The sequence below is a fragment of the Natrix helvetica genome, assembly GCF_964273705.1.
Source record: "Natrix helvetica genome assembly, chromosome: 1".
Lineage (NCBI taxonomy): Eukaryota > Metazoa > Chordata > Lepidosauria > Squamata > Natricidae > Natrix > Natrix helvetica.
The window spans coordinates 203,425,225-203,439,335 of NC_138548.1; the positions used below are offsets into that span (position 1 = coordinate 203,425,225).

The following is a 14,111-nucleotide window of genomic DNA, read 5'->3' on the forward strand; positions in this document are numbered from 1 at the left end:
CTATTCCTTTTGGACTCCCACCCTCGCTGCCTCTGCCTTTTACTTCCATTCCAACCCCACCCTGTACACACACACACACACACACACACACACAAAGGGAGTGACACAATCCAGGCACACGCACTTGCCCAGAGGGGGCTAACAGGCTCGGAGAGGCGTGTGTCGGGCCTGTTGTGGCTGGCCAACTGAAGCCCCACCCCTTCAGAGGCACACTCCAGAGGTTCATGAAGGGAAGTGGCATGCGGTACAAGGTTGTGTGACTTCTGTAATAGAACAACTTGCAGGGGTCCAGGCAGTGGGCGATCCGCTCCCTTGTCTGAAGAAAGGGGACACTTTCAATGCAGGAAGGGTAGGAGAGGAAAGAGAAAGAAAGGAGGACATTTAAGGGCTGATATTCCCCCAAGTCTCTGCTTACTGAGCATAAGAAGGCCTGAAACATTTAGATTTTGGGGACCACCTCCTTGGTAACCCCTATTCTGCAGCAGTTAATATTCTTGCAATTGTTTGGGGTCAGCATCCATCCTGTGTGGACAGTCCCTCCCCCCCTCCCAGCAGTGATGGCCTTGGCTGATTTTCATTACACCACAGGGATCAGCAGTGGATTCAAAGTCTATATCTTGGAAGGTGAGTATTTGAAAACCTTTTCTTCCGCCTCCCCTTACCTTCTTCTGTAGTGTTTGGCAATTCTCAGGCTTTGAATGAATAGTTCAGGATTGAACTGGCGCCTGCTCAGGGGCCAAGCGCCGCTATGGGAGGGGTTGTGAAAGACTTTTATGAATTGAAAAGTAAGAGACATCAGAATCTGTCCATTCCAATGCCCAGCTTTCTCCTTAATCCCCAGAGGGCAGTGGGATAGAAAGGTGTGTGTGTGTGTGTGTGTGTGTGTGTGTGCGCGTGCATTTCTCTGAATCTGGGTGATCCAGTCCTGAGGATCAATCAGATCAGGAAAGTCCAGTTTGAATGGGAAGAGCTTCTTTGCAGCAGCTGCTGTTACTCCTGCACAAGACAGCTCGACAATGTCCCCAGGGCATGAAAATTCATTCAGGAGGCTCCAGGGGGCCTTCTTGGACCAACACTCTGCTTTTCTAGCACCCCTGGCCCTCCCCGGGACCAAGTGCTATCCTACTTAAAATACCACCCATTGCCACCCAAACATCTCCCCTTCCATAAAGCAGCCAAACCCCCTCTCCATTTCCACTCCATTAGGTCAGGGTTTTTTTTTTCCCACCCTCTAAGCTGAAACAATCATCGTCACAGATGCAACAGCCTCAAATGCATAATCCAAATTTGAATGTGTTTGCTTTCATTAGTATTGATTTATTTTTCACCTCAGCGTGTTCACTTTTGGATCGCCAACTTCTTTGTCACTTCGCGGTTCTAATCAGTCCCATGGGTTGCCTTGTGCACGGCTAACATTTGAATTGGACGCTCTTCGGGCGAGAACATGTAGTGCTATATTGAGCAGAAAAAAAGAGGTGTTTTCCCTAAGGAACTTATGTTTAAATTGGAAGAATTCTCTGAGATTCCTTAAGATATTGACCATGAAAACAGATGAATTTGGGGCGCTTTTTTTTCCCTGAGTAAAGTTCCTTTTGATATGGTTGAGAAGGCGTTAATAATTTTAAATTCAGGGTTGTCTTTCTTTAATGTTGCTTTGGTTCTTATATATACCCTTCATGAAAATAATGGTTTTGGGAGGTCCTGGTTGCGGCAATGAATCCACTCGGATTTAGCATCTGTACAAGGGAAACCAAGTATTAAAAAATCCCACCATTCAAGTCATTCACAAGTGAGCCCCCGCCCCCAAGTGAAGATCTTGCAGCACACAATTATTTGTTTGTGGACTTCAACCTCTGCGGCTACAAAGATCTCTTCCAAAATTACTCTTTTTCTCTCTCCAAATTTCAAGTGCTTTGAAATAAAGGAAATTTGGCCTACAAATAGGCCAAAGTTCATTAGTAATTAGCAAATCCCACATGTAAAAATGCAAGTCCTGATGTGCCTCTTATAAATGTGTGTCAAATGCCATACCAAACTTGCCTGAACAGGAGCCCTTCGTCACAGCGATTATGCCACCTCTTTTAATAAGGGCAGAAAAGTTCAGCTTAAACATCTTCCCGCAGGGCCCATTTAGAGATTCAGGGAAAGTGTATGCCTCAGCCTGCCAAGAAATGCATTAGATCTCCTTAGCATGCAGGTGAGGAACCTACCTGCTTGAACAAACCAAGGGGTTAGGTCAGTGGACCATGTCCAAACAAACAAGGAAGAACTAGGCGAATCAATTACGTACTTTTCTGGTTTTCGATACGTATGCTACATCTAAGCCTATAAAATCTGTGTTCATGACTCATCTCCGTTCCTCTTGGATGCCGTAGCAATGGGGAATTCTGCAATGCCTGTGCCATTTATTCAGATTGCCCAATTCTGTGCATGCCGCATGCTCATCCTGGGCAATGTTGCCGGTCAATGCGGCAAAATCATGACGTTTTGCCCCAGTGCATTATTTTAGTAAGTCTGACGATATTGCCTATAGCAGAGAGAAGTATTTAGCTGATCTTGGCTGATCCCTGAAAGCTAACTGAGCTTGGAATTGGTTGGTATTTGGGTCGGAGACTAAAAGGAAGTCCCAAGATTGTAGAGTAGATTGGGAAATTTAAAAAAAGCATTGTGGATGAAAGCAATATCGAATCATTTACATACTATAGTCAAAAGAATTACATGGACATGCCCATAGAGTCATAACATAGTAGATTTTTACCATAATATACTATGCCATGCCATGCCATTTCATACCATAGCCAGCAGTCCCCAATCTTCACGGCTTGGTGGGCCGGTTGGGGGGGGGGGAAACTGGGTGTGCAAACAGCAGGCTAATGCACACGTAGCTCCGTTCGCGTGAGCAATGGGCCGGCATGCATGTGCGTATGGGCCAGCCCACCTCACGCGCAGCCCGGTTCCAAGTAGGCCATGGTCCAGTAGTGGGCCACTTCTCAGGAGTTGAGGACCCTTGTCATCCCACACCATACTGTAGTATTAACACTGCTAGATACTGGGAGCAGGGCAGAAAAGCAGAAAAGCTTGTCTAATACTACATGAAAAAGGCATGATTTGATCTCCGTAAAGGATAGAATTTCTAGGTCACAGCTGGAATGGGAGCTGAGTTTAAGCTGACAGGGAATATTGAAAAGGTCTGGCTAAAGATAGATGTATGCCATGAAAAACTTTATACTTCTTTTGGCTGTGTTTTTCAGGGAACCTTTTAAACAGGGTGAAAACTTTGGCTTACTCAGGGTGAAAAAGAGGATCTCCGACTCAGTCTGGTGTTGATTTGAGCTACCCTCATATAGGTCCAGCCCTTACAACATTGTCAGGAAACTTAGTGAAGGTGATGGCAATCATCCTTGATTGGCTGTATAGCCTCAACAAAGTAAGGGGGGGGGGGAGATCTATGACAGTTTTATGAAATGTCTATTCCAGAAATAATAGGTCCTCTGGGAACAGAGACAGGTGGTACATTAGGAATGGCTCCTTGCATGGCAGGGCCCTGACATTTTTTGTTTCCCCGCGCACCCAGTTCAACACCTAATGTCAAAAGCAATAAATGCCAGACGTACCTGCTTTCCTTTGACAGGAACTGAGATGAAATGATATCCATTTGTTATTTTTTGACACCATTTCATTCTCCGGTGCTGCTTGGGAAATCAAATGTTTTAGGAGGAAGCTTTTTCGAGGCAGCCGCCCGCTTTAAATTTCTCAAGGTCCACATGAACCTCTTTTCCTATTAGTTCTTCTTACCAGAAAAAAATAATAATAATGAAGGACAAAAAGGGGGAGTTGCAGAAAAGCTTTTTTTCAGATAGATAGATAGATAGATAGATAGATAGATAGATAGATAGATAGATGGATGGATGGATGGATGGATGGATGGATGGATGGATGGATGGATGGATGGATGGTGGGATGGATAGATGGATGGATGGATGGATGGATGGATAGATAGATAGATAGATAGATAGATAGATAGATAGATAGATAGATAGATAGATAGATAGATAGATAGACAGACAGACAGACAGACAGACAAGTGTGTGTGTGTGTGTGTGTGTGTGTGTGTGTGTAATTTTATTTGTTAATATGGTAAAATACAAAATAAAAATAATAACTGAATAAGACTATCTGGAAGAACTCACAAATCTTTAACCAAGTGGGTTATTTTTAAGGCTTTAATATATCAATGCCAAACATGGTCTTTTCAAACAATGGATGACATTTGTAACATCAACTGAATGTTTACAAACACCATCCAAAAGTTCCAGTTTAGCACTTGCTCACAGCCTTTCCTAGAACTGAAATACAATGTTATTCCCCGCCCCACGCCTCCACACATACACACACAACAAAGTTTCTCCACTTTCCTCAGCTGCCATCCTATTTCCTCTTGCCAGGCCACTCTTCCTTTGAAAATGAGCAGAGGTTCCACCGCCTCCCAGCCTACCGGCTGCCCACCTGTCCGATCAAGCGCAAGGCCAGCCTGGATGTGAGAAGAATCCCTGAGGGGCAGAAGGCGTCCAAAGTCAGGCGATTGTCATGCCGGCCTATTGCAGCGTGAGTACACCGAGTGCTCAGTAGAGGGCAGTGTAACCCTAGGATAAAATCCGCCCCAGGGACTGAATCTTAGCATTGAAGAATGACAAGCCTTTGGGGAAGCTTCCAGGTTCTCTTCTACTATCTGAGTACAACAACCCTGCAAGGTAGCTCAATGGTATCATCTCTATATTGCACAGAGAGGGCAAAGAGGAGAGACTTGATGAAAAATATGCCTTTTATTATAAAGTGGGGGGGGGAGATAAAGAAGCACCACTGGGGGAAAATCCATAAAGAAGCCTAGCTATTTTGAGAGCTCGCTATTGGCATTCACAAGAACAGTACAAGATTTAAGTTAAAAATGTCCTGGCTTACACCCAAGAGTTGAAATCTCCTATTGGGGATACAGTTTTACTCTGGATTTATTTCCTATCACTTAGAAACTTTTCCCACCTTCCATTGGCATCTTTCAGTCTCAAGAGAATATGGTATCATACTCTGGAAAGAGGTCCTCAAACAACATCTGGTGTGGCTAAAAAGGCCAATTGGGGAGTGGCAATCCCTTCCACATGGAGGGCAGATACTTTCTTTTTTTTTTTTTAAACAAAATTTTATTGGTTTTCAAATATATAGCGTGATGCTGTCTCTCGCCCCCCCCCTCCGCTCCCCAGCTCCTAGACGAAGCCAAAAAGCACTCCAGCTGGCTGCCGCCACATGCGGGGTGCCTCAGCCGGCCGCCCTTCGGCAGGAGCCCCCTACAAGGCCTCCTGTGTCCCTTAAGGGACCCACCGGGGAGACGAGCGGCAGACAAACACGTCCGTCGTCGTCCGATCCCGGAAGTGATTTCCAGGGCAGATACTTTCTGTGTGCCCCCCCCAGCCCCCAGATTTCGCTGGTTCCGGGACTGCCTCTTTGCCTCAGCCTGCTGAACAAGTGCCTCTTCGAATTGGAGAAGGCCATGCTGTGTCTTTAGCCTCCAAGCTGAACGATCAGAGGTCAAGGTTTCCCAGCTGTTGATGTCCATTTTCCCACCCATAGTAACGTTAACACTGGGGAGGGCTCTCTCGTCCTCTTACATGAAGACACATAGAGATAGTCCCCAACGTACAACCTCAGTTGAGCCCAGCATTTCTGTTGCTAAGTGACAAATGTGTTCAATCAGTTTTGCCTCATTTTACGATTTAATTTGCCATACTTGTTAAGCGAATCACTGCAGTTCTTAAATAAAATAACAGCTGTTAAGTGAACCTGGTTTCCCCATGGACTTTGCTTGTTCAGACGGTCGCAAAAGGGGAGCACATGATTCCAGGACACTGCAACTGTCATAAATGTGAGTCAGTTGTCAAGCATCCGAATGTAAATCACAGTCATAAGTGTGAGGAAAACAAACTGTTGCAAGTCGAGGACTACCTGTGCTCCCTTTTATGCCAGTCCCTTCACAACCCGCCAACGTACGGCCTTGTCATTTCAAGATGCTTTTGGCTCTTCAAGATAGTGGGTTCCCGCTAATCTGATTTCATTTTCTTCTCCTTCTTGAAAAAGAAACTCCTGTTTTAAGAGGTTTCTTTTTTCGGCAGGGACTCCAGACCTGTCTTCGTATTAGTCTTTTCTTATCTGAAAAGCAGAATTTCTGGAGAAGCCTTAGAAAAAGTCCGAATAGTTGACTTCCAGCTATTAGCTAGAAATTCCTTCACCCCAGTGGTGGGATTCAATTCTTTTTTACTGCCGTTTCTGTGGACGTGGCTTGGAGGGCATGGCGTGGCTTGGTGGGCATGGTTTCGTGGGCATGGCAGGGGAAGCATACTGTAAAATCATTCCCTCCCCACTCCTGGGGAAGGTTACTGCAAAATCCCAATTTCCTCCCAATCAGCTGGGACTCAGTGGGGCAGAGAATAGATGGGGATGGGGCCAGTCAAAGGTGGTATTTACCGGTTCTCAACATTTTTGCTACCGGTTCTCCAGAACTGGTCAGAACCTGCTGAATTCCACCTCTACTTCACCCTCTCTTTTATTATTCTATGGCTGATAAGATATTGAAGTGCCCCTGAATAAATTCCCTTGCGAACATGCCTCCAAACAGAGGGACAAAATATCCACACATCCTTTCTTTGTTTCAGAAAACACAGTGTTAGGTTGAACGTTTTCTTTGCAAAAGGACCCACTTTAGCAAACCTGACATCATTTTTCCTTTCTTTCAAAAGTTTACAATTCTAATGTCCAACTGATATATAGCCGTTGTCTGGAGGCAAATGTTTCCAGTTTAATAACATTCCAGTTTAAATGGCACACTGTGAATTTTTCAATCCGATTGCACTGGGTGAGTCATTAATCTCTTAACTTCAATTTCTCATGAATAATATAAGACATTAAAATATGTAGGCGATCTTAGATTCATTTCACTTCTGTTTGTCTTATATTAATAGGGTGGGGGTGGGGGACTAAAAGAGACCGACAGGTTGGATGTGAGCCATGTTTTTAAGCTAGAAAACTATTCTGGGAACTGATTCATAGACTAAGGGGCTTATCTTATCTTAAGGTAGAAGAGCACACCTTGAAATTCCACAGCCTATGTAAAAGTTGGCAAGAACGGATCACTTCCTTAAGGTGACGCAAAAAGAACACGATTCATATTCAGAGCCATCATTCTCAATGAAATCAATGGATTCAATTTTAATTCATTTAATTTTAATTTTGCACCAAGCGCAAAATGTGGTGCGATAGCCACGCCCACAATGCAGAGATCTACATCCGCTCTCTTCCTAGAAGAAACCTTCCAAATAGACAGTATATCTAAATCATTCCTGGAACAAAGATCAAGCCATTACTGGAAGGAAGTGGAGGTGCGAAGAGAGGAAACAGACCTTTCTGTTTTGAACATCTCCCCCTCCTATCTCTGTTTTAAAAGGTAGCATCCATATTAATGGACTGCCGGATCGAAACACCGAGCTGTAATATGAGATTTCCTGACCCCATTTTCCTTTTCTGGTGCAGAAAAGGCAACCGAACCAATCTTGTGTCTGAAATAATAAACGGAGGTGTCTTCCACCCACATTGCAGTAAGCCTATCAGAGGTAGCATTCAGCAGGTTCTGACCACTTCTGCAGGTAAATGCCACCTCTGGCTGTCCCGTCCCCCCCATCTATTCTCTGTCTCCCGAGTCCCAGCTGATCAGGAGGGAATGGAGATTTTGCAGTAACCTTCCCCTGCCACACCCACCAAACCATGCCACGCCCACCAAGCCACGCCCACAAAAAGGGTAGTAAAAAAAATTGAATCCCACCACTGAAGCTCAGCTAATGCTCCTTCCTCCTCCTATTTTCTCCATAACAACAACCCTGTGAGGTGGGCTGGGCTGAGAGAAAGGAACGGGCCCAAAGTCAACCCGTTGGCTTTCATGCCGGGGGCAGAACTAAGGATCTTCTTCTGGTTTCTAGCCTGGTTCTTTAGCCACTGGACCAAACGTTTGATCATCTTCATAAGGGAGTGTGATGCCCAACACCAACAGCAGGAAAGGCTTCCCTTGATACAAGCAATGTTATGCCGCATGATGAGGTTAGATCCTGGCAGGGACATGACACTCTGCACGTGGCTCAGAAGCACTTTTCTCACCACTACTCAAGTGATGAGACTAGGGGTGGGCTTCAAAAATTTTAGCAAGGGGTTCTCTGCCCAGTTGCTGGGTGGGCGTGGCCCACTACACTACAGTGGGGGTGGGCATTTTTGCCCTCCCCTGCCTCCGGAGGCTTTCCTTGAGCCTCTGGGAGGGCAAAAATGGTCTCCCCGGGCTCCTCTGGAGGGTGAACTTCCAGTAGGCCTGTTTTTCACCCTCCCCGAGCCTCCGTGCACTTACCCCCATCCAAAACGGGCCACGTGGGGACTCCTGGGAGGGGCAGGGCAAAGTGGGTGGGGCCAGCCTTGCGTGGGATTTGGGAGTTCTCTGAACTGCACAGAATCTTAGCTTGAAGTTCTCCCAAACCCTGCGAACCCCCAGCAGCCCAACCCTGAGTCCAGAGAAGGGAATCTCAACCCATCCAATACGGTGTTGCATTATAGTCTCGAAAAACTGGCTAGTCACCGCATTTGTACCTCTCCGGCATGCTCTCCTGGTTGGAAAAAGCTTAATCGATTTGCTTATTTTCCCTCTTGCAATTTCCCTTCCTCTGGGTTTGGATTCTGTATTGGGGTGGGGGACTATAGAAAAGATGTAATGAATCCAGCTCTGTGAAGGCTAGAAAGCTTCCCTGCCGATGGATGACAGGTTTTGTGTCTCTCTTTCTCTTCCTCTCCAGCTCTCGGGACAAGGTGGCACCTTCTACATCCATCCCCGTTGCCCCCATTGCCGTGTCCTGCGTCTCCACCTCCAGTGCTGCCGCTTGCAGGGATTCCCAGGAGGTTCCCCCCTCCTGTGCACAAAAACACCCCCCAAAGGAGCCCCTCTCGGAGCCCACCCTCACAGCCGCCCAGCTGCAGCAGGTAAGTTGGCTCAGTGCCCTTTTTTTGCTCTCTCTTCTCTTCTCCTCCCTTCTCCCCTCTCTTCTCTTCTCCCCTCCCTTCCCTTCCCTTCTCCTCTCCTCTCTTCTCCCCTCCCTTCTCTTCTCTTCTCCTCCCCTCCCTTCCCTTCTCCTCTCCTCTCTTCTCCCCTCTCTTCTCTTCTCCCTCCCTTCCCTTCTCCTCTCCTCTCTTCTCCCCTCCCTTCCCCTCTCCTCTCCCCTCCCTTCCCTTCCCTTTTCCTCTCTTCTCCCTTCTCTTCTCCTCTCCCCTCCCTTTCCCTCTCCTCTCTTCTCCCCTCCTCTCTTCCCCCTCCCTTCTCTTCCCCCCTCCCTTCTCTTCTCTGTCTCCTCTCCCCGTCCCTCTCTTCCATTCTCTTCTCTTCTTTTCCTCACTTCTTTCTCTGACTCAATCTTTCAGATGCGACCGTCGGTCATCACCTGCGCCCCACGTCGGAGCTGCCCAGAGGCACCCCCAAGCCCCAGCTCCCCAGTAAGTCTTCACGTTTCCCCTCTCGCGCTCCCTTTCCCTTCCTTTGAACCCTTTGCCGAGTACATTTCTCCTTTACTGACTCGACTCGGAGTTCCCCTTCGTGATGGGCCTAGGAAGAGCCACCTCTGGGACATTTTGGTTGCCAAGCACTTGAATTGCGATCACTAGACCGCAGAGTTGCTGCCAGGGCTGCAATTGCAAGGACTTTCATAAGCCCCCACCCCACCCCCCCTTTAGCATTATTGTGACTTTGAACACTCGCTGAAAGGATGGTTGTTTAAAGAGGGCTACCTGTAGAAATCTCCTCTTTCTTACAGTTCAATGAATTAGGGAGGTGTCTGTTATTTGCATGATTTCCAAAAGGTATCTCTTGCTTTGGACTGGAAAAAAAAAATTCAGCCCCTTTTAGCAATAGCAATATCACTTAGACTTATACACCGTTTTATAGTGTTTTATAGCACTCTCTAAGGCAGTGGTTCCCAACCTTTTTGGGGCCATGCCCCACCTAAGCATCTCTAAAATCCTGATGCCGCGACATAATACAATACAATACAATACAATACAATACAATACAATACAATACAATACAATACAATAATACAATACAATACAATAATACAATACAATACAATACAATACAATACAATACAATAATACAATACAATAATACAATACAATAATACAATACAATACAATACAATACAATACAATACAATACAATAATACAATACAATACAATACAATACAATACAATAATACAATACAATAATACAATACAATACAATACAATACAATACAATACAATACAATACAATACAATAATACAATACAATACAATAATACAATACAATAATACAATACAATACAATACAATTGTTCAATACAATGTATTGTTCAGAGATGAGTATCTACCAAATATCTCTTTGATAGATCCATGAAGGCGGTGCAAACTCCACTCCATAAGTTGGTATGTAGCTTCTGGGGTTAGCAATAACAATAGCACTTAAACTTATATACCACTTCATAGCAGGGATGGGGTCCGGCAGGCACTACTTCCGGTTTGCTCATGTGTGCCCGCGCGTGCGCTTTATGTGCACCGCGCACACATGCGCAGTGCAATTAAAATTGTTCTGTGCATGCGCAGAACAAAAATAACATGATGCCGATACCTATGGCACTGCATGTAGGACCAGTTCCGGGGTGTGGGCAGGCCTGGGTCACTGCCGGTTCCAGCGACCCAGGCCGCCAAACCACTACCGGTTCGGCCGAACCAGTCCGAACCGGTAGCATTGCTTCATAGTGCTTTCCAGCTCTCTCTAAGTGGTTTACAGCCTATTGCCCCCAACAATCTGGGTCCTCATTTTACCAACCTTGGAAGGATGGGAACATCATCAAGAGGGGAACAGAAAACGGGAGGCAATGAAAGAGATTTCCTAGAAAAAGAAATGGCATGGCTATCCGGAACCTAGCGGATTTCCTTGTAGATCCTACCTGTTATAGCAACCCTCTAGTGTGTGCAAGGCGTCAGTGCAAGGCGTCAACCCTCTAGTGTGTGCAAGGCGTCAGTGTGTGCATAATAGCAATGTCACTTAGACTTGTATACTGCTTCATAGTGCTTTTTACAGCCCTCTCTAAGCGGTTGACTGAGTCAGCCTATTGTCCCCAACAATCTGGGTCCTCATTTTACCCACCTCGTAAGGATGGAAGGCTGAGTCAACCTTGAGCTGGTGAGATTTGAACTGCCGAACTGCAGCTAACAGTCAGCTGAAATAGCCTGGAGTACTGAACTCTAACCACTGCCCCACCTCAGTTCAAATCAAGATCACTTAGGTCAGAATAATCATACTTCAACATCCCTCATCCCTTTAACTACTGTGTCTTTCTCCATATTAGAGCTAAGGACCATGAACAACCCGTTCCTATCTGTTTTTAGAGATCAGAAGAGGAAGGAAGGGGGGAAGAGGTCACTTAGAAAAGGGGATGTGGAACCATGACCTTCCCACTGACGCTGCAACACATAATGCATTCCTCATCATTGGTCAGAATGGGTGCAATCATTGATAACTGAACTTCAGAAAACATCTGGAAGCAGCACGTTGACCTAGGCTAGATTTAATCTTAGACAAATAAAACCAGAAGTGAATATTTCCTAACTAACCTATTTCCCTTTCTCCCTAGCTCTCCCCAGCAAAGCAGAACAACGTGACTTCCAATTTTCCCCGCTCTCAAAGGCTTTGTCCATGGACCACCAGCATCTCAGCATCCTTCAGTAGAGCAGCATCTCCCAGGCAGACAATCAGAGAGGCAGATGGGGATCTCTAACCTAGCTTTTGATATTCAATGTCGTTGACCTGGGGGAGTCCTCTTATATCCCTGTAGCAGCCTGTCCTTCCTAGGACCAGGCCCCAAAATCATGCTCGCCTCTTCCCCCCCCCCTTTTTTTTTTTGTATCTTGGTTGCCTACTCTGTTCCTACACCCTAAACTTGTCTTAGCGATCTCCTTCCAAATACCTTGGTGGTAGCTGCATTCCTGACTCTAAATCCATATATGTGAAAGCTCCACTCCAAATAGATAATTTCTTGCTAATCTGCATGGGTGAAGAGTCTTCTAGTTCAGCATTTCGGTTCCAGTAAAAACCAGCCGTGTGTCTCACAAGAGGCAAGACGTAATATTCTACGTCCGTGCCATGTGGTACTTGGGTATTGCCTTTATATACTAAGGTCCAAGGGCTTAGTGGCTAAGACGCTGAGCTTGTCAATCAGAAAGGTTGGCAGTTCGGCGGTTCAAATCCCTAGCGTCACGTAATGGAGTGAGCTCCTGTTACTTGTCCCAGCTTCTGCCAACCTAGCAGTTCGAAAGCACATAAAAAATGCAAGTAGAAAAATAGGGACCACCTTTGGTGGGAAGGTAACAGCGCTCCATGCACCTTGGGCGTTTAATCATACCAGCCACATGACCAAGAAGACTTCTTTGGACAGATCTGGCTCTTCGGCTTTGAAACAGAGATGAGCACCACCCCCTAGAGACGGGAACAACTAGCACATACAGTATGCCTGGGTCATACCTTACTAAGGTCCATTTAGTTACCATCTGTACCAGTGTTTTTTAGCTTTAAGATGCGTGGAGCTGACCCTCCAAATTTCCCCAGACAACATTAAAGTTGCCAAGCTTGAGAAATCTCTTGCCCATATCAGTAATCATCTCAGAATCCTTTGGGAGTGAAAATGGCATTCTCCAAGCAGAAGAAGGGGATTTAGAAGAACCTCAGTCTAAGGAAGAGAAGACAAATCTAGCCCAACAATAACTGAACCAGTCATGATCCAGGAACATCATCAAGAGGGGAACAGAAAACGGGAGGCAATGAAAAGAGATTTCCTAGAAAAAGAAATGGCATGGCTATCCGGAACCTAGCGGATTTCCTTGTAGATCCTACCTGTTATAGCAACCCTCTAGCAAAGTGTGTGCAAGGTGTCAGTGTGTGCATAATAGCAATATCATTTAGACTTGTATACCGCTTCATAGTGCTTTTTACAGCCCTCTCTAAGTGGTTTACAGAGTCAGCCTATTGCCCCCAACAATCTGGATCCTCATTTTACCCACCTCGGAAGGATGGAAGGCTGAGTCAACCTTGAGCCTGGTGAGATTTGAACTGCCAAACTGCAGCAAGCGGTCAGCTGAAGTAGCCTGCAGTACTGCACTCTAACCACTGCCCCACCGGCTCTATAAGAGATACGTATATGCGGGCTTGTAGTACAAATAGTCCTCGACTTACAACAGTTCATTTATTGACTAACAGCACTGAAAAAAGTGACTTATGACCATTTTTCACCCTTATGACCTTTGCAACATTCTTGCGGCCGTGTGATTTACATTCAAACGCTCGGCAACTGGTTCATACTTATGTCGGTTGCAGTGTCCCTGGGTCATGTGATCCCCTTTTGTAACCTTCTGACAAGCAAAGTCAATGGGGGAGCAAGATTCACTTCACAACGGTGTTACTAATTTAACAACGGCAGTGATTCCCTGAACAAATGTAGCAAGAAAGGTCGTAAAATGGGACAAAACTCACTTAACAAATTGCTCACATGCCAACATAAATGTTGGCATTGGGGTCGTAAGTCGAGGGCTACCTGTAATGAAGTAGAAAAAGTACAACAGGCTCAAATTGTTCTCGCGCACATGGCAAGCGTAATCTTATTTTCTCCAGCACACATGCACACCAATGGGGAAATCTTTATAACAAAGCACACGATGACTTGCAAAGAAATACAGGAAAGAGGAAACCGTGGTTGACCTAGCAATTCCGGGAGAATCAGAAAACCGCAAGTAACCGCTGACACTGGAAGAATCAGATGAGGAACTCCCACAGCCTAGAAAATGGAGATTAGCTTCTCTGCGTCTATGTATCTACCTACACCTCTCCTATTTGTAATTCATGAATGTCAATAAAGTAGTATTTAACTGTGCATCGGGATGGGAGTTTGCCGTGAGGATAGGAGAATACATTTTCTTGATGCTTCTTATCAAACTCTACAAATAATCATTT

General features: G+C 45.7%; 1 protein-coding gene across 1 annotated transcript; it reads left to right on the top strand.

The window, feature by feature from the left end:
- Window positions 1-232: 232 nt before the first annotated feature.
- LOC309384182 (uncharacterized protein) lies at window positions 233-14,111 on the top strand. Its single transcript, XM_081937396.1, has 5 exons — window positions 233-624; window positions 4,446-4,605; window positions 8,874-9,057; window positions 9,493-9,564; window positions 11,743-14,111. Exons 1-5 carry the CDS (start codon window positions 558-560, stop codon window positions 11,884-11,886), a joined length of 627 nt encoding a protein of 208 aa, XP_081793522.1. The 5' UTR covers window positions 233-557; the 3' UTR covers window positions 11,887-14,111.